Source organism: Scatophagus argus, chromosome 11 (assembly GCF_020382885.2).
Source record: "Scatophagus argus isolate fScaArg1 chromosome 11, fScaArg1.pri, whole genome shotgun sequence".
Lineage (NCBI taxonomy): Eukaryota > Metazoa > Chordata > Actinopteri > Scatophagidae > Scatophagus > Scatophagus argus.
The window spans coordinates 24,362,309-24,388,596 of NC_058503.1; the positions used below are offsets into that span (position 1 = coordinate 24,362,309).

A 26,288-nucleotide genomic window follows, 5' to 3' on the forward strand; every position below is an offset into this window, starting at 1 on the left:
GTTGGGGTACTGCAGCCTGCAAGTGTGATCACAAAAAATTGCATTCATATCACACTCTGTGAAGTACATTAATAAGTAAGATTCTTTTTTCCATTTTTTGCTTGTGGTCTCCTGTGTTATGATTTGGCAAATAAGTCAACAAATTCTATGATCCATAATCAACCAACATCAGTGCACCAGGAGTTACAGTGTCCCAGGCCCAGTCCCAGTCCTCACAGACAGCCACAGATCATCCTATCACACGAGGACAGTGAGGCCAGTCAGTCTGTTTCGTATCAGACGTCTCACTCAGGTGAGGAGAGGAGGCTGCGATGTTTCATCGTTGTCAGGTGTGTCTACTTCTTCAAACAGACCATCTGTGTTTGAAATGGTCCGTCAGTCACTTGTCGCTTCAACGGTGTGACGAGTTAAACACACACCGCTCAGTGCTTACACAATCAGCTTGAAGTGAACATGCCTGCAATTAATAGAATAATCAAAATACTCCTGAGCTTGAACAAGACTTTGATGTGCTGTCAGTCCATAATAAAACATGAATAAAAGCAGTGCTATATCCAAATATGCCAGAGTAAAAGTCATGATTATAATTTTAAGTAAAAGTATGATGTGAAAAGTACAGTGTACTCAAAAGAGTCTTAGAGACTTAATAAAAATGTAGCTGTTTAAGTGGAGGGGCTCGCCAGCTGCTGTCTCGGTCACTAACAGGTGTTAGCATGTGTTAGCATGTTGTCTGTATGTGAGCCATGTAACTAACACACAGCTAACAAGCTAATAACTTGCTCTGCTTTTGACTCTCCAGTGAATTCAGTTAATCTTTTTGAGCTCAGTAACAACAAAAACATCAATTCTTTCAAAAGTCAACTTCAAAAGTCTGTTCCTAAAAACTCGCATGAATTGGCACGTACATTGCATATACTGTACATATACAGCATATACACAGTGTATATACTTTATGTACACTGTGCGTAAATATATTGCTGAGGACTTCACATTTGTGTACTTTATCTGTAGATTTAGATGTATATCCATGAGCTGCAGTCAGCTATGTGAGGGTGGCGGACTGATGTTTACTCAGACATGAAAAGCTGGATCAGCTCTGATTTGATGTGTGTGGATCAGCAGACAGCCCCTAAAGCCCAAATAAGCCAGTTTCAAACCTGACCTTGGATCCAGTCCATCAGGATGCACTTTGTTTCTGTCAGGTCTTCAGACATTCATATGTCTACAGAGATAAAGTTAGAATCCTGGCCTCTCAAAGGGAGGAACAACCTAGCAATATATTATTTTTATATAACAGGTAGCTTTAAAATCATCCTAACAGGTGATACTGAATGTCACTATAACTGACATTAACACACCAGACGGTGACAAACTGACCCCAAAGTCCCAAAGTAGAATATAAGTCAAATAAGACGTGGAGGGTGATGACTGACTGTGATCACATGATATGATGGTTACAGCTGGTTCATGTCTGAATACACCCAACTACTGTCTGGAGGAGGACAGACATTCATAATTTCACATTATGTTGTCTGTAAGTGAACATATCGCACACGACCTGAGCTCTAAATGTAACAGCAAAATATCTGGGTAAATTCGGGTGAATTGTGCCTCAGGTGTGTCAGCATGTGAGGAGGAGGAGCTCTGGTTCACCTGGGGAATTCCTCAGTCCTGAGCATCAACACACCTGAGGGAGAGACATGAAGCCCAGAGATCAGTCACTTCTTCTCTTTATCTCTCTCCTCTATCTCTTTTCATCTGTCGTCTTCTTCTGTTTCATCTTGCTCACTTCACACTTTCATGAAACCTGTTCTGTCTCTAACGCATTAGTCTCAGATTTTCAAACCCACACAACTAAATTCATCATTCATTGACAAAATGTGCCATTAATTAATTATAAATCAGAGTAATTATTTTCTAGGGTTTTAAATTCCTGCAGAATATGTTTGTTTAGTCATTACAGTGAAAATCATCATGAGGCACACGATAAAAGAAAATAGCTTCCACATCTACCAAACTACCTGGTTCATTCAGCTTGCTTTAATGGGGCAATTTTATTTAATGTGATGATGTGTCATTAATTCAGTATTTACAGGTCCATTGTGTAGGATTTCTGGACTATAATATTCATCATCAGTGTGGAGCAGCTTGTCTGGCCAACTCAACGATGAAAACAAACCATTGCAGCAAACCATTGCAACAGTGACAATTAACCAACTAACTGCTAACAAGTGCAGCTGAGGCTGATGTGAACATCATCAATTCTGCAAGTGTTTCAGGTGTCATAAACCAACATTTTGGACATGTTGACCTGATGGTGGTGCTAGAGGAAAAGTCAGGATCAGCAGTGAAACCACATTTAATCACAACCCATCCAACCAGAAAACATCCACAGAGCTGATGTTTTCTTGTTTATTTGTTTAATGAAATATTTATTGATATTAATTTATGGTGTTTTTCATTTCCCCACTGCGGAACTAAAAAATGATTATCTTATTTTAGGGTTATCTCATCTCATTTGTTGATTTGTCCAGAGGATGTTTTCCACCTCAGATGGATCAGACAGGAGGCGGCTCTCTTTGTCTCTTTTGCTCCTCCCAGTCTTTTATATTTAAATTTTGGCAAGTGAGCCTGTCCCACCTGCGGGTAAAGTCCTCAGTGCGTCCCACCTGTACCTGAACATCACATACAGCAGCTCTCTGAAGCCCACAGAGCTGGAGCAGAGAAGAAAACCACAGAACTTCTGAAACTCTTTGAAGGCTGTCATCTGAATTTTTTACAAAGGACACAACACTAAATGTATAGAAAGACAACTGTGAAAAGTATGTAGGGAACTATAAAAAGGAGTAAAACTATTGATAAGTTTGACGGAAAAACGATGGATGACAGGTCTGAACCTTCATCAACCCAGAAGAAAGACTGACGACTGCGATAACCTTTTAAGACTGTCTGAATGGTTCTAAGGACAAAAGAATGAATATCAACAACTTTTGGTGTAGAGAAAAGGACAGCTGAGGCAACGTCTCTGAAATCTTTTCATTTTGGCTTTTAAAGACTGGAAACAAAAGACATTTTAAGGGACCATTTCACTGGATCACTAGAAGAGCGATGAATAAATGTCTAAGAAAAGAACACGTGTGAAGGATAAAGATCTGGTCAGCTTCTCTGAGGAGTCTGGTACAGATGCAAGGATTTCTCAGCAGAGTTTGTAAAACCTGTGGAGTTAAGAGAAATGTTTTGTCTGGCCCATTTCAAGAGGAAGATTTCAGAATGACAGAAAAGTCTGTACACAACACCTGAAGAAGGAGGACAAACATCCTCTCTTGGAGGCGTCTCAGTGAGAAAACTGAAGCTCTTCATTCAGAGACGTCTTGCTGCTGATGTTGGACTGTCCTGAATGTCTGATTCTGGACCAGGACGTAGACTGCTGGTTCAACGTCCATCCTCTGACCCAGGTTTGATTTTTCATTTTTAACAAAAAACAAATGATGTACAGACCAGCGAGGTCTCACTAAATTGATTCAAGACTTGGTGAAACCCTGGTGAACTGGAGGTTTTGCTTTTTTTCTGTCATCGCTCTACCTTTAACTGTACAGTTAAAGGCATTAAACTGTTGTTTAAACATTCCTTTAAATTCTGTTTAGATTGCAGTTATTGGCCCTGATCACTTGGATGAGCAGGTAAATGTAACATCATGAAGCCTGTGGTTAAAAACTATTTTAATAATCACATCAGCAGTCCTCTTTATCATCTGAAGTCTTTAAGATTTAAATTTTTTTAATGAAATGTGTATTGAAGTCCCTCGATAACAGGTCAAACTTTTACAAAAGGTTAATATGATTTTAAGTTCAGCTTTGAGTATTACCCTCTTTGTCTTTAGGTCTGACTAAATCTCTGAAGCAGAAGAAGACTTAGTTGATGAAAAGGTTGAAGGTGATGTTTCTGGATTTAATGGTGGTCTGAAGTGGTTTGATTAAACTCTGGAAGTACAAGATTGTTCAGTTTAAGGTTGGATCAGACACCAGTCAGAGAATCTACAGGTCACAGACAACAGCAAAAGAAGACATTTGGTGGCAAAAGACAGGTAAAGTTTTTTAAGAAATAGCCCTAACTCTTTTTTCAACACAGATGTTTGAATAAACTGAGAAAAAGAAGAAGAAAACCAAAGGTATCAGTGTCTGATTGGATGTAGGCTATCTTTCAGCTGGGAATGATGGCGAGTGATGTAGGCCAGCCAGGGGACTACTGAGGAGGAATCAAACCCACATCACTGACGGTACACCGGCGTGATGCTGCCGTATCGCTTCCTGCTGCTCACCTGGGTGCTGCTCGCCGCCACAGTCCACAGTCAGATCTGGAGACCTTGTACAGGTACAAGACCACAGGTGTGAAATACAAAACATCTTGAGAAGAAACATCCGCTGGAAACCTTCATTTCTTTGTGAGATTTACAGAACAGGGGATTTGTTATCAGCATTAAAGGAACAGTCCACTGTTGTGTCACCTGTCTCTGCATGTCCAGGACTGATACAGAGACAGCATTTAGTGCTGAGCACAAAGACTGGAAGCAGGAAGAAACTGCCAGCTGCCAATTTTGTCGGTGCCCAGAATCTACAACATGTTGTCCCCAGACCTCTTTGTGGAGATCTTTGTTTGTCTACATGTACACAGTTTATTAAAAATATGAAAATATGATAGGGCGATATTCCAGACAGTGTCCAAATTGCAGGGGAGCTTTGCTTCTGTAATCTAAACAGGTCAGACGTTAGCATGCTAACGTTACCTCAGCAGTTCGCTCAGTTGCTGCTGGTTCAGTTGCTTTAACAAATCATCACCGAGTAAAAACAAGATTGTGAGTTGCTGTTTTAATTTAGTTTTGTTAAACTTAACAAACTCAGATGTGACCACAAAGCTGAAGTCTGAAGTTCATGAACCAACTGATGAACCCGTGCTGAACTGCTTCTCTTCTTCTCTCTGTGAGCATTACCTCTGTGATTAACACTGAAATCAGTTTGAGGTTTTTCTGACGTGGCATTTCACCTGTTTAAGTTGTTTTTGAGCTGCTTTGTACTTTGTTGTTTTTTGTGTCTTTGAAATGTGAGAACCGTTTTTGTGCATGTTGTCCCCTCCCTCCATTCATCCTCCACTCATCTTCCATTCACCCTCCACTGATCCTGCTGCAGCTACAACACACACAGACTGAGCATCAGACCAGCTTAAAGGGGAATTCCAGCTACAAACATTCAAACATTGAGCTGCTGCTGTCAGTTAAGAAACAAAGATTTAAACTTAAACTCTGTTTAAACTCTTTGTTTCTGATCTGCTTTCATCTCATAACTGGAACTTTTTTTTTTTACATGTGGTCTCAGTTCATCTCTAACCTTTAAATACTGGGAACTGATGAAGAGCCTGAGTCGTATCACTGCTCTTATTTTCAGTTTTACAGTCTTCTGTCCCTCAAAAATAAAACATTTGAGCATAGAAACCAGCCAGTGTTTGTTTTCAGTCTTACAGGAAGCTGCCACAAAGCTGCCACACCTTCCATTTTATTTTTAGCTCACTGAAGCCGCAGGGGGATGAATAAAACGTCTGCTGAGGTGATGAAATGATAAAATTAACCTGTGCTGAGTTAAAGTGCTCATGTGTTCATCATGTGTTCAAAGATTAACGTTCACACAACAGACTGTCCACACATCAGTCCCCCAGAGGAACATGTCCTGTTAGAGCTGATGTAAACCAGCCATTGGTTCACATCTTCACTGATTCTCGCAGCCTTCACTAACTTCATTTATCTTCATCTGCTTTCTCTTCACTTCTGTGACAATCAGCTTTCAGGATCTTCGTACATAATGTGATGAGATAATCCTTCACTGTCAGTTTAATCAGCTTCATCTTCTCACAAGGAAAAAGAAAGATCGTTAGTTTACAGTAAAATTTAAAAAAAAAAAAAACATAATCATGAGCCTTCAAAATATAAACTTTCCAAATGCACGTGAGGCTGAATACCTTGTCAATTTATTTCAACAACATCTCACCAGACACAGGAATCAATAACTTCACACTTCACAGAAACAAACACTCACAGTGGATGATGTAAACTTACCCATTAACTTGCTGCTCTCCTGCTTCATGTCTTTCTGTAGACCTACTGCCTCTTGACCTGCTGGCCAGAGCTTTGCCAAGCCCAGGAAAAGGCTCTTCCACACAGGTAGGAGAACTGACAGGATGGAGCGGGTGTTGAAGAATGAAAACATGAGGGGTGAACATATGAAGAGACAAATGATTCCAGATCAGCTGGTGGTTGCTGAACAAATATTTAATCAAATGACCAATTAGGTGCAGATGGTTCAGTCCAGTGGGTCCAGAGGTCTGCGATTGACTGGTGCCTTGGCAACAACTCTGAGTTTCCCAGCCTCCCAAATATTCACCAACTGTGACTACTTCCCTGCTGAGTTCTCACTGGTTGCCACCATCAAGACACCAAGACTGAGACAGAAGGTGAACCAGCAGAACTGAATAGAAACTGGTCTTGTCTGTCTAATCTGCCTGGTCTGGTCTGTCTGATCTGGTCTGGTCTAATCTGACTTATCTGGTCTGGTTGGGCTTGTCTGATTTAACTTGTTCTTCCTCTGTCTCTTCCAGAGGAATGAGTATATCTTCTCTGTGGTGGAGGAGGGATCTGATTTGCTGTTGCTGGGGTTACGCATCACAGAAAAGCGTCTTCACTTCCTGACCTTGACCCCTGGTATCGGTGTGCAAAGGCGAATGAGCTTTAAGGATGTTGGACTGGATGACAACCGCTGGCACACTTTGGTACTGGCCATCACCGGACCATATGCCACTTTGACCATCGACTGTGGACTTCCTCTGGAACTGTGAGCTAATCAGGTTCATCTTTGTTAATCATAGTTGTAGTTAATTTCATTTTAGCCTGGTTCAGTCCAGCTTAGCCTGTTTCATTTCGGTTCACATTAATTTAATCTCATTTCCTTGCCTGGTTTAATTCAGCAGAGTTTAGCATACTTCAACGTGATTTTCTTCAGTTAAGTCTGGTTCATTGGACTGACTGGAGAGGTCAGGGATTTGTTTCTTTGTTGCAACATGGCTTGAAGGCATGTCTAGACTGAAAACTGGCTCTCTCTTTAGCACTGTTACACTTTGGCAGCCAGCTGCATGTCAGCTGAATTTCCAGGCTGCTGATACAGAGTTGCCTAATTGTGTGAAAAATGGAGATGGGATGACCGGCTTCAAGGCAGTCAGGCACACTTTGACTCGACGCCAGAACTGGCCCATCTCTACTGTTAACACGAGTCTGCTCAGCATGGTTTCACTGAGACCTTTCATTGTCTCAGTTCAGACCACCCTGGTTCAGTTCAGTTTGTCTTTCAGTTTGTCATTCAGTCTGGCCCATTTTGATTCAGCTCTGATCATTTCAGAATGAAACAAATTGGTCTTTGATCATATGACATGTCATAATGTTGCATTAACTGGTTTTCTTTCTCCCAGTAAACAGCTCCAGCCCTTCCCCAGTGCTCTGAGCACCAGAGGGTCCAGGTTCTTCATTGGTAGCAGGAGGAGGTTGAGGGGACACTTCAAAGTGAGTCTGTAATCTATCAGGACTTCAAGTAGACTTTCAGGAAAACGGTCACCTGGTTTTCACAGTTCTGTCTGTGTTCAGGGTTTACTGCGTCAGCTGGTTCTACTTCCTGGTTCAGATGCCACACCCAGATTGTGTCCATCCCCTGACCCCAGCCTGGCTGAGCTGTCCATGCCTCAGGTCTTAAAGTCCACCCCTCTCCAACCAGTCTACCGTGAACCAGTTTACCCATATGGTAAGGAAGGTAGGAGCTTTAAAAATACAATGAAATCCCAGTAGTGGACAATACACCAGTGAACCAACAGCATAGGTAGAATATGGTAAACATGTAACATGTCCACCATGAATGCCCATAAAAAACAATCCTGATAACACCACAACTTAATTAAGAATCATTGTGTTTTTAGGTTTTCTTTAGTATCAAAGTAACCCAGTGGCTGTCTTGTACATCTGTGCATCCTGTTATTGACCAAAATGTTTCTATCTTGAGAACAGCCTTTATATTATAGCATCTTTTTATTAGAATAAATAAATGACACATTGTAAAGTCTGTAAATCATAATATACATGGGGGAACCTGGAGAGCAGAGTATGCAGTTGAATCCTGATTGGTGTGTATAGAACTTCATCTCAGGTGGCAAATAGCCCAACAAGCCATCATTCACAAGGTGAAGCAGCCTGACACGAGAGGCTGAAACATGAACTCAGTGTCAGGAAGTGTTCAGTAATAACATCAGTCCACATACTTCTGTGGAGTAAGGTGGATTAAAAACCAGAGGATCAAGTTCAGATCAGGGGCCTCAGGACCTTCAGTGATGGGGGTTTGGGTTGTGGTGGCATCAGTGATTCAGTAATCTGAACCATGAAATAACTGACAGAAAGAGCAGCTTCCCCTGTGTGTGTGTGTGTGTGTGTGTGTGTGTGTGTGTGTGTGTGTGTGTGTGTTTGTGTGCCTGTCTGTCTGTTCTGCTATTTGATGTATGTTTCCATGACAACAGTGTCAGACTGGTGCTGAGGTGATGGGCAGGTAAAAAGACAACTCTGTACAGGTGTGTTTATGTTGACTGTCAGGACTTTTAGTTTGGTTTTAGTTTTAAAACCTTTGCTGTAGTCTGTATGTTAGGTAAATCTTTCTGTTTCACATGGATCAGTTTCATGTGTGTCCATGAAAAACTACTAGTCAGGTCAGTTGGTCAGTCGGTTGTTCGGTCCGTCAGTTGGTCTCACAGGCTGTGTCCAGTCCTGGACTGGCTGTGGGAAGGCTAGCAGCAGATATCTGATACCTGTCCAGAGCTGAGGCAGAGCAGCTAGAGGACATCAGAGGGAAAACCAGAAAAAGTTTTCTTCGTGAAGTGATCCAGTTTCAGTTGAATCAGTGATACAAGTTGTGTTTTTGTACAGTAACCGGTGAGGCCTGGCGACCAGAAACACTTCAGGGGCCCCCATCTCTTCACAGGGATCTTCATAGTCTTGACTTTGCTCTGCCGTAACGAGACAACTTCGTTCTGTTACAGACAGGAAGTTGAAAGTTTGCATATAAAACGTGTTTCCTCCACTCAGAGTCTACATCACTTAGAAAGATCATCATCAGGAGGAGAATCAATGAAAGGGCAGTGTTGTTTGTACCCATTTTAATCTGAGACCCTGAACACAACCTCCTCCAGGTCAGGTGAGCTGTACCACTTCATATTGTGATATAACAGGTTAAAGAGAGCAGCCTTCATCATGTGAAAAACCTCAACGGACCTCGCTAACCCATTAACTTCAGTTTGTAACTCTGGCCCTGAAATGTGTGGCAGCCCTGCTGCTTGACTTCAGCTCACATTGTCAGACAGCTTTCAGGAGTCTTTGGTCAGTTCTTGATAAAGATGTGTGTTTGAAGGAGTTACAGAAACCTTCGTCATCCTCACCTGACTCAGTCAGGCAAGTACTGTGAATTATTAATAATTTCCTTTGTAATTTATGATGTTTATTTCATGTATGTTTCTCTCTCTCTCTCTCTCTCTCTTTCAACCTCTCTGTCCTGTCTACATCTTCTTCTCCTCCTTCACCCGGCCGACTATCAGCAGGATGGTTCTCCCTTGTGAGTCGGGTCCTGCTCAGGGTTTCTTCCTGTTAAAAGGGAGTTTTTCCTTGCCACTGACTGCTTGCTCGGGGGTTCAGGCTCTGGGTCTCTGTAAAGCATCTAGAGACAATTTTGATTGTAAAAGGTGCTATATAAATAAATAAATTGAAATTGAATCAATTAATCATTTTTCTGTGGAACTTTCCTGTCACAGGTAATAATGTGTCACTTGTATGTAAACTGTCAGTCTGACGTACTTCCACTTCACTTCAGTTTTTACTTGTCAAGCTGCTTTTCTCTCCACCACATCGGTCTGACAGCTTTAGTTGTTTTCTGAAGGTTCAAAGCAGTATCTCATTATTGGATTTTTTTCATAAAAAATTATTATACGCTGTATGTCTTCCGTCTTCTGTGTTGTATCATCTTGTTTTACTGTTGCAACATTGAAAATTAAGACTGGCAGTGGCAATACTTTTCATTTTTCCACCATTTATTTTCACTAAATATTTCATATTTTTCTATTTGTTTTATTTGGTCAGTTCTTTAATTGATTTTTTATTTTATCGATTTCCTTGTCACATGTGTTTAAGAGTGAAGAATCCTGTACGTTTTCATGTGTGCGACTGTGACGGCAAAACTTGGCTTGAGTAGATTACTTCTTCACTGCTGTCTATGTCAGGTTCAGGTTGAAACATCATTATTAAACTCAGGATTCCTGAAGACATCTTGTTGTTTTGTTTCAGAGGCGGAGGCCAGAGTGACTCTGGGAAATCCTCCTAAGTGTTCAGGACCAGAAGAAGGCCAGCTGTGGTTCAACGCCCAGGGGAAAGGCCTGTTCATCTGTGATGGACTTGCATGGAAGACACTGCTGCAGACTCATAGTATGTACATTCAAAAAGTATCAGAACAGACACAGTCTGTTGTGTTTTTAACACAGGGAGTTTGTGGTGTTGATATGAAACTGTTGACCCTCAGTGTTAATGCTCTGTGAGGTCCAAACTTCATTCGGTTCACTTCAGTTCTTTCTTTATTTAAAGGGTGGCTCCATTATTTTTTTGTGTTTTTGAGGTTTTTATGTCATTTCCCAAGTCATCTAAAAACTCTTCCCCAGCGATCAACCGATAAACCCCAGCTTTTCATAACTTTGTGATTTGGATATGTGTTTGAGCTACACACAGAGAAACACATTTGACTTTTTTTACATTTGACTCCTAATTTTACATTATGAGAATGAAGTCAAAACTTTATATAAAAAGTCATAAAGAGAATGATCTTCATGAGAAAAACTTATAATGCTTCTAAAATTTATAACTTTATTCTTATATAAAGAATAACATTATTATGAGAGTGAGTTGTTACATTCTGAGAGTCAAGTTTTGGTTTTATGAGAAAGTTATAGCATGACAAATACTAAAATTTAGAGAATAAAAGCAGTTTGTTTAGCAGATCTGAGGTTGGTCCCACCCTCTAGTGGGAAATAACATGATGTTAGATTTTTAGATTGATTCAAAAATAAAAGATAACAATAGATAAAATAAAGCTAAATTCTTCACATTGTGAATAATTAAACATTCTTTGTTTCAAACATTATACAGCACATCTTCACTTTAAAACAGATTTTTTGCTAATCTCTTTATGATTATTATATTTTGTAGTTTTCATATGTGCTGGAAATAAGCCCATTTTTTTGTCTCTGGTATTTTGGCAGTAAATGAATGTGATTAAAATGGTGGCATGAGCCAGCTGAAATCAAGAAAGCTTGTTGTATTATATGTGTCATAATGGGCAAAATACAGTGTCAGAGTTTTATCTTGCGTGTCTTCTGCAGATACGGAGCGTTTGGATTACGTGGAGGACTACCAGGATATCTACACCAGCTCACAATCCTTTGACATTGAGGTCTTCTCCATCCCATCTGAAGGCCTGTTCATGGCTGCAGCCAACAGGTGCTGAATCATGTCTCATGTAAAACCAGTCCCTGACTCCAGACCAGACTCCATGCCAACTCTCATGTCTCATCTGCAGGGACTCTCGGCCTGGTTCGGGTGTCTATAAATGGAGAGAGGGGTCCTTCCAGCTGTACCAGAACATCAGCACTCAGGAGGCTCGAGCCTGGAAACACTTCACCATCGAGGACAAGGTGAGAGCTGCTGCAGGACTGAATGTTCTGCACAGGGACACTGTCACGTTCGGGGTGTCAGAGGACTTCTTACCATCAGTCAGAAATACCAATGTTTCATTCCAGTATTTAATACTTAAAATCACACTTTGACAGTGTTTCATAAAAAGATCAGCATCTGTTTCATAGCTTATGTCATTTCCAGCTACCATCTGTTCTGTTTACTGAGGGGTTTTCCAAGATGGCGCTGGTGAGGTCGGCCGCTGTCGTACCTGCTCCTGAGATTTGTTTGTATATAGTCGTTTTTAGCGTAATTTTTAACTTGTTAAGCCATCCTGTTGTAGGTCATAACACATACGACAGACAGACCCTAATCAACCTTGGAGCACAGTATTCAAACTGTGCTCCTATCAACTTAATCCTGGACCCGACCTGGCCCGTCAACATCCTACGGGCAGGCTACAACAACAACAACAACAATGGACGCACAGGCTGCGGATCACGGAGAAGGCCCCGAGGGAAACGAGCCGGCGTTAGGAACAGACTGAGACGCAGAGAACACCATTCACCTCTGCCCAGCATCCTACTCGCCAAAGTCCAGTCACTGGAAAACAAGCTCGATGAACTCAACCCCCCTGACTCCGGACCACGCCGTTCAACCAGCAGAGTTCTTCTCAGTTCACCGCAAGGACAGGACGGGCGAGTCTGGTAAATCAAGGGGAGGTGGTGTGTGTCTGATGGTAAACACCAACTGGTGTGACAACAGGAACGTTGAGTCTCTCAGACACTCATGTTCCCCTGACCTGGAGCTCCTAACCATCCAGTGTCGTCCTTTCTACCTGCCCCGTGAGTTTACTTCGGTCATCATCAGCGCTGTTTACATCCCACCTCAGGCGAACACGGACACTGCTCTCACCGAGCTACATGAGGCTATATCCACCTATCAAGCTAACCAGCCTGATGCAGCCCTCATCGTGGCCGGGGACTTTAACCGTGCTAACCTGAGGAAGGTGATACCGGAGTTTAAGCAACACATCGACTGCCCCACCAGAGGAGAGAGGACTCTGGATCACTGTTACTCTCCTTTCAAGGATGGTTACAAGGCCAAGTCTCTGCCTCCGTTGGCCTTTCGGACCACAGTGCAGTCCTTCTCATGCCGAAATATAAACCTCGGCTGAAGCAGGAATCTCCTGCAGTCAGAGAAGTAACACGGTGGACTGACCAATCAGAGGCCGCTCTGCGGGGCGCACTGGATTCAGCGGACTGGGACATGTTTCGGTGCAGCTCGGGCGGTGACATCAACGAGTTCACGGAAGCGGTTGTGGGATTTATCGGGAAAATGGTGGAAGACATAACACCAACAGCCACCATCAGAACTTTTCCCAACCAGAAGCCGTGGGTGGACAAAACTGTCCGCGACGCGCTGAGGGCCCGCACCGCTGCCCACAACTCGGGACTCGCCACGGGTGACACAACGCTGTACAGGGCAGCCACCTACGCTGTCCGTAGGACGGTGAAGGAGGCTAAACGCCGCTACGCCGCAAGACTGGAGCTGCAGATGGAGGGGAGCAATTCCAGGGCGCTGTGGCAGGGACTACGCACCATCACGGACTACAAAGCTACACATCCACCCGAGATGAGAGTCGACGCTTCTCTGGCTGATGAGCTCAACAACTTCTTTGCTCGCTTCGAGTCGGACAGCAGGCAAGAAGCTGCGCTCCCAGCCGGTGAAGAGGTGATGCTCACTGAGACGGAGCTGGAGGTGAGGAGGATGTGTAGAAGTGTAAACACCAGGAAAGCAGCAGGGCCTGACGGCATTAGCGGTCGGGTCCTCAAAGCCTGCGCTGAACAGCTCGCACCGGTGTTTACAACGATATTCAACCTCTCCCTCTCACAATGTGTGATTCCCACCTGCTTTAAGAAGTCTGTTGTAGTCCCCGTCCCAAAGACAACCCAGCTCAGTAACCCCAATGACTATCGCCCCATAGCCCTCACATCTGTGGCGATGAAATGTTTTGAGAAGCTGGTCAAAACATTCATCACCTCCTCTCTGCCAGAACCACTTTACCCGACCTGCAGGACATTTACACCAAACGATGCAGGTCGAGAGCTGAGAAGATCCTCAGGCAGCCCCATCACCCCGGACACTCACTCTTCTCCCTGTTGCCATCAGGCCGTCGGTTCTGCTGCCTGAGAACCAACACAGAGGATGAGGAGAAGCTTCTTCCCCCAGGCCATCCATCTGCTCAACAGTGAGCGTTAATCTGGACAATCCCACTCCCACCTGCACTACATGCACTAGATGTAAATACTATTCATGTAAATACTGCAAATTTTCACTTTTTTAATTCTAATTTTATTTTTTTTATAAGCGTTCTCTTTTTGCAATATTTTAATTTTTTTATTTACCTATTTTTTGGTAGCAGGGACATAAAGAATTTCACTGCACATTGTACCGTGTATGATTGTGTGTGTGACAAATAAACCTATCTTGTATCTTGTATCTTGAAAGGATGGTGTCAATGCAAATCCTCCTTTCAGGGCCCTGACAGAGTCTGACCTGTGTTTGACTTATAACTCTGAAACTTTTATGTGCAGGATGGTTAGAAACACTCAGAGAGAAAATTGTTTATTGCGTTGGTGTGCTTTGTACAGATGCAAACTTGTGTTAACATAAAGTTTTAGTGTTAAAGAGAAGGCTGGATGTTTTGTTACAGCAATAAAAGAAAGTAAAAGTCTGAAGGTAATATTAACAAAATGTACTTAAAGTAAAAGTACTCGCAGTGCAGTACAATGTGTTCCTATAGGATCTGCTGTGTCAGTGGGTCAATCTGCCAGATGTTGGAGCTCATCTGAGTTCCTTTCTGTTGGTTGCTTTAATCTCCAGCAGAGCATCACATTCTATCAGATCTTCATGTGTTTGGAGCCCAGCTGTCCTCAGGTTCCTGAGCTCACACAAACAGCCTGTTTTCAAGTATTCAGCTGAAGAAGGAGGATTTTCATCTTCATCCTTCAGTTTATCACAGACGTTCAGCATCAACACATCTGGAGACTCAGGGTTATTATCTGGACAGGAACTGAAGCTGCCAGACTGATGGACTGCAGTAAAAAAGTACAGTATTTACCTCTGAGATCTAGTAAAGTACAAGTATAAATTTGCATACAATAGAAATACCTCAGATTTGTACTGAAGTACAGTATTTGAATAAATGTACTCTGTTAGATAGCTGATCCTCGGGAGTAAAGTTTGTTCCAAGTGCTGTATAGAGTCAAATGATCCGGAGAAACATAGAGAAGTAAACGGACGAGATAATCGAATGCTGTCAGAAACATGATCTTTAAAAGTCAGCTGTTGGGTTCAGCTCTTTATGTTCCTGTTTATGAAACAGGAAAAAGACACAAAGCTGTAAGAACCAAGAGAACAAAACCAGGACAAACGGACCGGACTGAAAATACATTAAAGTACATGAACCACTTAGTCCACCATATATGGTATGTGTCCAAAAGTGTGTTTTTGTTTGTACTGTGATGTTAAAGGCAATGTATTGTTGTGTTTTTTCTTCATTAGATTTTCCTTGTGGTGGCAAATTCTAGGGAGGCGAAGCCTGAGCTGTCAATCATCTATCAGTGGAATTGGCAACGGCGACGTTTCCTGCGTCACCAAACACTAGAGACTCATTCAGCTCTGGACTGGGAGGCCTTCCACATCCACAACCACAGCTTCCTTGTGGTAGCCAATCACAGACGAGGTAAACAAATAATGTCAGAAATATGATCTTTAATAGTCAGCTGTTGGGTTCTGCTCTTTAAAGGTGGTCTGACCATATAAATGCATTGATATAAATGATTGGTGGAACTCGCGGAAAGCACCAATGATTGGTCCAATTTGTGGAAAAGTTGTGGTAATTGGACAAAATTGCAAGCTTGTGCATAATTTGCGTGGATTGGTTGAATTTGCGATCGCAACGTCACGAATTCCTGGAGAGGCTGTCTATGGGCCGCAGTGGCTGAGATGAGGTTTGTACATTGGTATTGGTGGCTGCACCGATTCAAACCACACCAAGTTAATTTCCATCCCCATTACCAATTACCAGTGAAGAATTTACAGGAAATTAAATGTGTTTAACATTGAATTACCAAAAACTTTCTTAGTGGCTATTCTTTCAATAACACTGAAGGGAGGAAGAGTAGCAGAATCAACACAGTGAGATGTTACATGAAGAGCTGCAGACAACAGACTCTGCACCTGTGCAAACAGCTCACTTCCAACTTCTGTTATCTGCCAGGCTATGTTGCCAGCACTGGTCACCACTGGCTCCACTCAGTCCATTTCCTGAGATGGCCTTTAGTTCCCTCCACACATCTAATGTGTTGTTCTGCTCCTCCTCCAGCTTCTTCTTCTTGGCCTGTCTGATCCAGTATTTGAGTTCACACTGAACTCTCTTCTGCTCCATTCTTTTGCCCTCATTTCTGATTCAGCAGGGCTTTAAGCTCAGGGTCACCCAGAGCTTGTTGTTGAAGAAACACTGTACCCTCTGGTTTGGCAAAGTGTTCTCCACACAGAAGTTGATGTTGGCTGTGATGCAGTCGGTCAGGCCATTGATGTCATCACCATGAGAGCGGTGTCTCCCAGTCTGTGGTTTGGAAACAGTCTCTCAGTCTCTCACTGGCCTCATCAGTCCACACTTTCACAGACTTCTTCTGTGCAGGCTCTCTTCACATACTGTGTGAATGAGTGGAGAGTGGAAGATAGAGAGGCTTGATTGAAGTCTCCGCTGATGAGCAGGAGAGACTGTGGGTGCTGTGTCAGCATCCTGGTCACTTCACTGTGGAGCATATCGCAAGCGGCTGCTGTGTCAGCCAGGAAATTGATGTACACATTAAACACAATAATGTGTGAAAACTCCCTTGGGATGTAACAAGGCCAAATGTCAACAGCAATTAACTCGATGTCTTTAGTGCAGACTTGTTCCTTAACAGAGACGTGCCCCGGGTTGCACCATCTCTCGTTAATAAACACCAGTAGACCCCCACCTTTCTGCTTACCACAGTCCTCCACTCTCCGGTCAACATGCACAAGTTTAAAACCGTCCAGAGAAACCACAGAGTCTGGTATCAGTCCATTCAGCCAGGTCTCAGTAAAACACATAAAGCTGCACTCCCTGTACACCTTCTGCAGCCGGACCAGCGCTATATAATAATATATGATACAACCCTGTCTCCAAAATAGTTGAGATACTGTGTAAAACGTAAATATAGTGATCTGTAAATCCTTTTTGAATTGTATTCAGTTGAAACCATTAAATATTTAATGTTCAAACTCACACACTTTAATGTTTTGTCTCTCTGAGCTTGTTGCGACAGAGTTCACCACTATCATAATGTATTTGTGAGCTGAGGAAACAAACTGTTGAAGTTGTCAAACAGCTTCAGCTCTTCTGCAGTCTGAGGGTTCTGTTATTTATTCTAATTAATGGAGACTGGTCTGGGCTGCAGGCGGGTCAGCTTCGTACCTGCATTCTTGTTGCTCCTAAACCTGTACCTTTCAGCATTAATGGCGCCTTCACAGTTCTTCTGAAAATAGTCATTAAAATAACTTGGTCGATAAGCAGCCAATGATAGCAGGTCTAGCTTCGGAACTGTTCATTGAATATAACCAGTCTGTGTTTCACCAACAGTTAATATCAAATTACAGCTTTGTTCTTTGTCTTTATATACAACAGGAGTTTTTTTATTTGTAACAAATACAGTTTTTGACTTTTTGACATTTGTGTAGGTGTCCTTTTATTTTGAAGGATTCGTGCCCTTATTTTTGGTGCTATCTTTTCTCGTATTATGTTTTGATCTTTTCAGTATTTCACTCACAACAAGTTATATATATATAAAATATACTGTATACTATTTAAATGCTGATGGGATGAGACAAGTTGCTGATGTGTCCTTCAAGTGTTTTATTATGACTAAAAAGTGTCCCCATGTGTCCTCAGCCAGAGACTCGAACCACAACATTCACAGTGTGATCTACAGATGGAATCAAGACACAAAGGTGCAGCTGTCTTGTCAAACTCTGTATGACAGAGAACGACAAGTCCAACTCTCTGACCCCTGCGTTTTTCCTCTGATTTTCTGTCTGGTCCCATCCCAGCCTTTTCTGTCCCGTGTCAGCTTTGCATTTTCTCTTCTGTCCTAGCCTACACCATTGTGTCTTGTTATGTCCTGTCTGTCTTATCCTGTCCTTTCCCCTTTTGTCCTGTCTTGTGTTCTTGTTTCCTATTATGTGCTGTCCTCTTCTGTTCTACCTGAACCACTTCCATTCTGTTGTCTCTCCTCCCTTCTTTTTTGTTCCCTCTCATTCTTTCACTGTCTTGTGCTGTCCTGGACATTTCCTGTAACATGCTTTACTCACCTGTCCTGTCATTGTCTTTTCCTGTGTCTTTTGTTCTTATATTTCCTGTCTTGTCTTCTGTTGTCCCCTACTATAACCCTCATCTCACTCATTTTGTCTTGTCCCCTGTCCAATCCCTTTAGCTGTTTGAGGTGAACCAGACTCTGTTCACATCAGGGGCGTATGACTGGGAGTTCTTCTCCATTGGACCGTACCACTTTCTGGTGGTTGCCAACACCTTTGATGGTCAAACTACCACCATCAGCTCTACCGTCTACGTCTGGCTGGATGGCTGCTTCCAGCCCTTCCAGAGTATTCCGGTCAGTGTTTACTGTCTTTGTGTCATATGACAGAAGGTCTGTTTGTACATCCAACTAGTTGGTTGAAGACACTGAGACAAACGTTGGTCTGTCTGATGTTTTACAAACAAAAAGTTGACACAAAATCATAATAACTTCAATATATTCAAGCTCGTCAGACCAAAGACAAGAGAAAACTTAGAGAAAACCAGCCACCACATGATTCTCTTCATGTGTGTCAAATACATGATATCAAACTAAACATACAACATTCTCACATTGTGATGGAGCTTTAACAAAAACTGAGCCACAAGCTGCTGAGCGAAGCCACCCTCAGGTCAGATTGCATTATGTTTAGCATTCACTGCTGTTCAGAAACTGAGAGATAAATCTTCAGGGGTGCCCTCAACCCTAACCCTCTATCTGTAGAGGTGAGCCTACCTGTTGTGTCCCATTAGATGCTCACAGCTGTAGGGCAGCAGAGCTGAGAGCAGACAGAAGTGATGAAACAGATGATCACAGTTATCTCAGTAAATCAGAGACTAGTCGCACCTTGATATGATGACTTTCAACCACTAATCACACACAGGTAAATATCACCTGTTGACTCAACTGCACGGACACACTGACTGCTTTACTAATGTGTTAATCCTGTGACTGAACTGATGCTTCTGTCTGAATTAAAAGAAAACTGTTTTCTTTGACACCATACCTCTATCCAGCATTTCCTACAGTTATGTGAACATTCACCTCGTTAACTGCTGATGAGGGTTAGGCTGATGTTGATGCACACTCAGTGGTTCCAGCCACTGAGTGTGGTCACAGCCAGATTTCACTCCTGAACCAGCAGGACATCCTACAGTGAACAGTCACACTGTAATACAATGGCAATTGGATGACAGATATGCGCTTGAAGGTAGTTGCACATTCATTAAAACATTTATTTTTTCTGCTCAGTTCAGGACACTCTGATTAAAAAGGAAACGAAACCCTACATTTAAAACACAGGAAACCAGAGGAGTGTAATTAATGAGATATGCATACACACACACACAAACACACGCACACACACCTGTAGTGTGTGTACGTGTGTGTATGGCTCTGTTTGTGTGTGTCTGTGTGTGTGAGGGGGTTTCCAGCAGCAGACTGTTAAGACTCGTCCATCAGGGCGGATCGTCTGACTGAGGACTTTTATTGGATTTTAAAACCACATAAAAAGTGGTTAAAGCCTCATGAAAAACAGGTGTACCTTTGATTTGTATGATGACAGAAACAGTCACAGCCAGGAGAAAGCACATCAAACTCTTTTTGTTTACACCATGTGTAACAGACCTACAAATAGATCTCTGCAAGGCTCAAAAGTTGTGCTGTAAATAAAACGTTTGCTTGGTTTCAACTTGACCATCTGCCTTGACTTAAACTTGAGCCCATTTGGATTCTTCAGTGGTCAGTCACTGTTAAAAACAATTCAAAAGCTTTTCTCTGTGGGTGTTTAGACTTAGATGTGTCATTTTATTATGTTGTGACTTGGTCTCATTTTGGTTTTGTGGCTGTGTAGCTACAACTTGTCACAATGCTGTGAACATTTTGACTTAGACTTGTCAATGAACATTTTGACTTGACATTTGAATCCTTTGGCAGTTTTTTTGCTTGTTGGAATCACAGTTCTTTCATTGTCTTACCAATAGTTTAGTTAGAAATGTCAAGTTTGACCTGAGGATGATGAGCAGGACGTTTCATAATAGTCTGTGCAGTTATGGTCAAAACGTGTTTTACTGTGCGAGTGGATATTTTTGCCTGTTGGTGTTAGAGAAAAGCCAAAGGGGCACCAAAATAGATGACATTTTGGTCGTTTCAACATGAATATCTGTAATAAATATAATGAAACTCTTCAGGGCCTCATTTAAAAACCTGTTTGTTCTAGTCTGGATTGTATTCACATTCGACTTACTTCCATTTAAAAAAAAAAAGCCTAATATTTAAAAACCTTGATTTAGCAGCTTTTAGGAAACCAATTTCTAACCTGTACACCTGTGATCTGTAAATCTCAAATCTGATGCCTGAATAAATTAGGGTGTAGCAGCACTATTAATGCCAGAAGTATTGGAATTGTAGAAAATGATAATGATGAAGTATACAGGAGGTACTATGGTGATTATGATAGCAGTAGTAGTAACAATAATGATGGTAGTAGCTGTACAAAGTAGTAATAGAATTAAAATAGATTATGACTAAACAGTGATAGTTGCAGTAAGTTTCGAGCAGGACTGCAGCAGGAGGTCCAACCATGATTAATGGGAACCTGTGAGATGAGGAAGCACAAGGACTCCAGGGAAGAAGTTGAGTTAGTAACATGCATTAATGGGACATAAATGTGTGCAGAAGGAGAGGGAGAGCGAGAGCCTAGACCGGCCCTAACTATAAACTTTATCGAAAAGGCAAGTTTTAAGTCTAATCTTAAGCATAGAGAGGGTGTCCGCCTGCTGGACTGAAACTGGAAGATGATTCCACAGTAGAAGAGCTTGATAACTAAAGGCTCTGGTTCCAAATCTACTTTTGAAGACTCTAGGAACCACAAGTAACCCTTCATCTTTGGAACGTAAAACTCTGGTGGGATAATAGGGTACTTTCAACTGTATGATGGTGGCTGGCCGTTCAGGACTTTATATGTGAGAAGAAACTATCCTGGATTTTACAGGCAGCCAATGTAGAGAAGTCAGTACAGGAGAAATATGATCTCTCATGCTGGTTCTTGTGAGTAATCTTGCTGCAGCGTTCTGGATTAGCTGGAGAGTATATAGATTTAGAGATTTATTGGGGCAACCTGATAAAAGGGAGTTATAATATTCAAGCCTGGAAATAATAAATGCATGGACTATTTTTTCTGCATCTTTTTGACTCAGAATGTGCCTAATTTTTGCAATATTGCGGAGATGAAAGAATGTAATCTTTGAAATGTGTGTTATGTGCGAAGGACAGGTCCTGATTAAAAATAACTCTTAGATTCCTTGCAGTGGAGCTTGAGGCCAGGGCTAAGCCATCTAGCATTGATATATCATTGGATAATTTGTTTCTAAGTTGTTTAGGGCCCAGAACAATAACTTCACTTTTGCCTAATTTAGAAGTAGAAAATTGCAAGTCATTCAGGTTTTTCTGGTCTGGTTTCATTGACAAGTATGGAAATGTAATAAAATGCAAGGAGCGTTTCCTAATAATATCACCAATAGGGAGCATATGAAGGGTGAATAGTACTAGGCCGAGGACAGAACCTTGGGGAACTCCGTGATTAACTTTTGTAAGTATGGATGATGCATCATTAACATGAACAAACTGAGATCGATCTGATAAATAGGACTGAAACCAGCTTAATGCAGTTCCTTCAATGCCAATTAGGTGCAAACTCATTCAGAACTCAACTCCATGGTATAAATCTAAGCCACAAATTAAAACAAAACTCACAAAATCTTGAAAGGAAACGGTATTCCACCAAACTAGAGGAATTTTGCCTGATCTGGAATGATAGTTTCAAATAATACAGAAAGGCCCTATGGAATACCAGAGCAACCTATTACTCAGCGTTAATTGAAGAAAATAAGAACAAGCCCAGGTTTCTCTTCAGCGCTGTAACCAGGCTGACAGAGAGTCATAGCAGTACAGAGTCTTGTATTCCAACAACCCTTAGGAGTAATGGTTTTATGACCTTTTTTAATTACAAAATTTTACTCATTAGAGACAAAATTCAACACCTCTTAACCTCAACCAGTACTGACCTACCTTCAAATGCAGAAGCCTTGGAAACAGCTGGAGGACCAGATGCTTTTCTCCCATTGACCTTCATCAGCTAAATTCACTGATCTCTTCATCTAAACCAACAAATTTATTATCATTTCCACATCAATGTAAGGTTTTACAGATAACTATATATGGTCCCACTTGAGATTTAAGGTTCATCGATATTTTACCCTACATTTCTGTTTCAACCTAAAAATTCTTATTTTGTGCTCCTTGGAGTTAAAAGTAACTCTACCTTGAAAAGTTTTAAGTCAGTAAATTAGAGAAAAGCTTTAATGTTGGTTACCCTTCATATCTCAGTTTTCTCTCTGCAGACGGTGGGAGCAACGGACTGGGAGGTGTTTCAGATTGACGGCAGGCTTTTTCTTGCCGTAGCCAACAGTCAGAAGGTTTCAGACCATGGCCCTAGTCTCTACAGCATCAACTCCACTGTATATGAACTCAACAAGTTCACACAGACCTTCATCCCCTTCCAGAACATCCTCACACACAGGTGACCAACCTGCTCATTACACCAGGTCATCCTACTGTTCTTTTCACATGTTCTGTAATAGTGACTTGATTTTTGCCATACATATCCATTTAAATTAATGGAACAGTGATTTGGTGAAAAACTAAAGAAAACAAAAATGACACCTGGATCAAAAAGCAAAACTACTATTTGAAAGTAGTAAGTTCATGGCACCATTTAGGAGTTCAGTGTACCAAAATCTAGATGTTTCTAGCAGTTTCAGTGGGTTTGGCAGCATTATATGTTCCAGTGATTTAAAATATTAGTAATTCCAGTTTTGGTTTCATTCTGACTTCAGCACCTGATCTATCTGACAATTCAGCTCCTCACAGTGCACACTTCTAAATCATCTCTGCTACCTGTTTCTTTGTCATTGAATGCTTTCATCTTCACATTTTAACTGATCATTTAAACTTTAAACCTTTTAGTACTTTAACTGCTTTAAGTGCTTCACCTTATGCTGTAACTATTCAACATTTCGCATACTAGTGATTTAGGTTTTAAACAGTTTAACTGCAATTTTCAGAGTAAATGAGCACAGAAGGTTAAAGACAAAAGTCACTTATTCAAAGCACTTCATATTCTGGCTCTTACTCACCCACTCTCACTGATAGCAGCAAGCTGCTGGTCTGATCATCAAGAACAAGTTGGTGTTCAGTGATGTGGACCGGGAATCAAACCAGCAACCCTGTGGTCAGCCACAACTGCCTTTCGCTGGATGACATTTAACTTTTTCATTTTTTTAATCCAAAAGCTCCCAGAGTCCCATTAAACAAGCTTAATGGGAGTGGAATGAGGTGGAGTAACAAAATAGGATCCATCAAAGGCACAAAATATTCACAAACATTAGCAATAAGTATTATATTTCTACCCCATGGAGTCTTCCTCTGGTCACTCCAGTGTCCTATTTATTAGGACACTATTTATTATCTACCTATTTATTATTAAAGCTTGTTGTTGTTGTTTTGCTCAGTGCTGTGGACTGGGAGTTCTTCACCATTGGAGAGGAGAAGTTCTTGGTTGTAGCAAACTCTTACGATGGCAGCTCGTACTCCCTGAACAGTGTTGTCTACAGGTTGGTGCTTGCTGTCAGGTTAAAGGAGTGTCTGTTGGTGTCCGTCTGCGTCTGTCGGTGTATGCTTGTATCTGTTGGTACCTGCTGGTGTCTTTTGGTGTATGCTTGTATCTGTTGGTGTCGTTGCAGATTTTGTGTATTTGAAGGTTCAACTCTGTATGGTTTTTTTTTATTTTCAGGTGGCAAGGCTACGAGGGCTTTGTTCCAGTCCACAGTCTGCCGACATTTGGCTGTAGAGACTGGGAACACTTCAGCACTGATGAAGGCTCCTTTCTCATCTACTCCAGTGCCACCTCCAGGCTCAGCAAGGTCTTTAAACTCAGGACATACTGAATGAAACTCTGTTAGACAGTTTGAGCTTCAACCTCATAATCTGCTGAAACACTCAGCAGAAACTTGGCTCAAATATTGTTGGAGCTATGTCCTCCTCAGGGCTAAAAAACAATAATAAACTTGATTTATGTACATCTACTTTTTCTAAAACTGCACATAAAAAATATCCAAGTCATATTAAGCTCTGTTGATAAGGACATCACTCTTAAATGGGAAGGTCCAGCACAAAATCTAAGTTGAATTTTTTAACTAATTTGCCTCCTGCAGAACCTTGCTTCCCCTTCAACTCTCTCATCTGTCGTACGCCACCTTTCTCTTGCTCTGCAACATCACAAGCTGATATTAACCTTGTGTAATCTTGTGTATTCAGCTGCTCACTGTGGAGCCGTTTATATATATTTATAGGTATAATGTATCTATAAATGTATATATGTATTATATTATAGATGAACATTTATCACGATAGCTTTATCCATTTTGTACTCTGCAGCTCTCTGTCCACTCAAAGCTCTGCTCTGTCAGCAGAGTTTGTTGGAAACCTTATTCTCACAGAGGCCATTTTCCTCTGATGTCGTGCTCAGATCATTGTTGTGCTGTGTTTCAGGTCATATAAACGTATGAATTACAACCTGGAAATGAAACACGTGATGTAATCAGTCTTCCAGTTAACCATATTTGCTTCATCCATTCTAAAATATATGCATCCAAGACATGTGTATACGGTTTAGGAAAGTTGGACTTGCTTTTTCAGATCTACTAATTGCTGATATGTCTTTGAAACTGACTGATTTTAGTGTGAGATTTTGCAATTTTAAATGCTGGTATGAACTTTGATTTGAAACTTTCTCTGCAAAGGAAAAGTGACTGAATTGTTTACAATTTTCCTTTAAAAGAAAGTTCCTCGAAGGAAAAATGTAAGGATTATTTGTTTGAAAATGGAAGAAATATATTAAATGTTGAAAATGTAGATAACTAGTAAGCTATGAGGAGAATCTACTGTAGAAAACTTTGACTTTTAAACTGCATAACATGTTCTGACATTTTGTCTAAGGTAGAATATATTGTTGTGTCTCTGCAAAATCCAGGAAAAGCTTCTTTAAGAATCTTTTGTACTCAGCTGCTTCTAATTAAGATATTATCTTTATGTTGAGATTTGTGTTATGGATTATATTTCATATTTGTTCTGTAATAATGTTCATGAATCAGATATAGTTTTCAAATAAAGGACGAATCATTTGATGCTCAGGATTCCAAGAAAAACTGATAAATTAAAATGTTTTTGTCTGTTAAAATATTATCGTAGAACTAATGTATAATTTATTGTTTGCATAAATTGACATGACAGCTTTACAAAAGACATATTTTGTGTAATAATAATATACAGAGAATATGGTAATAAATTCATCTTATCTTTGATGTTTCCAGGTCAAACCATTTCCTGTGATTCCAACACTGTGAAATTATTTAGATATCATGACATGAATATATAAATTTTTGTTTTATTTTCATGTTTTAACTGCTGCTGGGGGTATTAAAGATTTTATAAGCTTAAGCTTAGCTTTATCTCCCAAATGTCTGAATTCTACCAGACTACACTTCACTTTAAGCCGGAGGAAGTTTCATTCTCTTCACTTAAGAGGGCAGCAGTGGCCTAGAGGTTGGAGAAGCGGCTTGTGATCAGAAAGTTGCTGGTTCGATTCCCCCACCGGACGGGCAGGGAAAATTTGAGTGTGGTGGAGTAATAAGTAAGATAATGTCCCCACCCTCCTTAGCCTGCTGATGTGCCCTTGAGCAAGGCACTTAAAGCTCAATATATGCTCAGTGCTGCCCACTGCTCCTGTGTGTTTCACTGCATGTTGCATGTTGCAGGTGTGTGTGTTTCAATCAGTGATGGGTTAAATGCAGAGAAGTAATTTCCCAGCTTGTGATTAATAAAGTAACTTAACTTAAATTAAAAATTAAAGAAGAAAAACAAACTGACCCTGATGACAAAGAATATAAAAATAATAAATGCAAGTTTGATAAACTTGATGGCTGAAACATGAAACAAATAATATAAAGCATCTGTTTAAACTTACATATAGATTTAAATCTAAAGTCTGTGTCTGGAAA

The 26,288-nt window shown here is 41.2% G+C and overlaps 1 protein-coding gene across 2 annotated transcripts; it reads left to right on the forward strand.

The window, feature by feature from the left end:
- Positions 1-1,006: 1,006 nt before the first annotated feature.
- Positions 1,007-25,721, forward strand: LOC124067389 (thrombospondin-type laminin G domain and EAR repeat-containing protein-like). Of its 2 annotated transcripts, XM_046404701.1 has the most exons (18): positions 1,007-3,455; positions 3,645-3,680; positions 3,881-4,084; positions 4,205-4,371; positions 6,144-6,208; positions 6,337-6,498; positions 6,643-6,875; positions 7,507-7,597; positions 7,679-7,832; positions 10,406-10,543; positions 11,491-11,608; positions 11,688-11,802; positions 15,350-15,530; positions 17,769-17,827; positions 18,310-18,486; positions 22,572-22,750; positions 23,742-23,843; positions 24,023-25,721. In XM_046404701.1, the coding sequence occupies exons 4-18, from the start codon at positions 4,290-4,292 to the stop codon at positions 24,174-24,176; spliced, it is 2,010 nt and encodes a 669-aa protein (XP_046260657.1). In that variant the 5' UTR covers positions 1,007-3,455; positions 3,645-3,680; positions 3,881-4,084; positions 4,205-4,289; the 3' UTR covers positions 24,177-25,721. The 2 variants fall into 2 exon arrangements, with proteins under 2 accessions (XP_046260657.1, XP_046260658.1); XM_046404702.1 differs by having other exon boundaries at positions 1,007-4,084.
- The last annotated feature ends 567 nt before the right edge of the window (positions 25,722-26,288 follow it).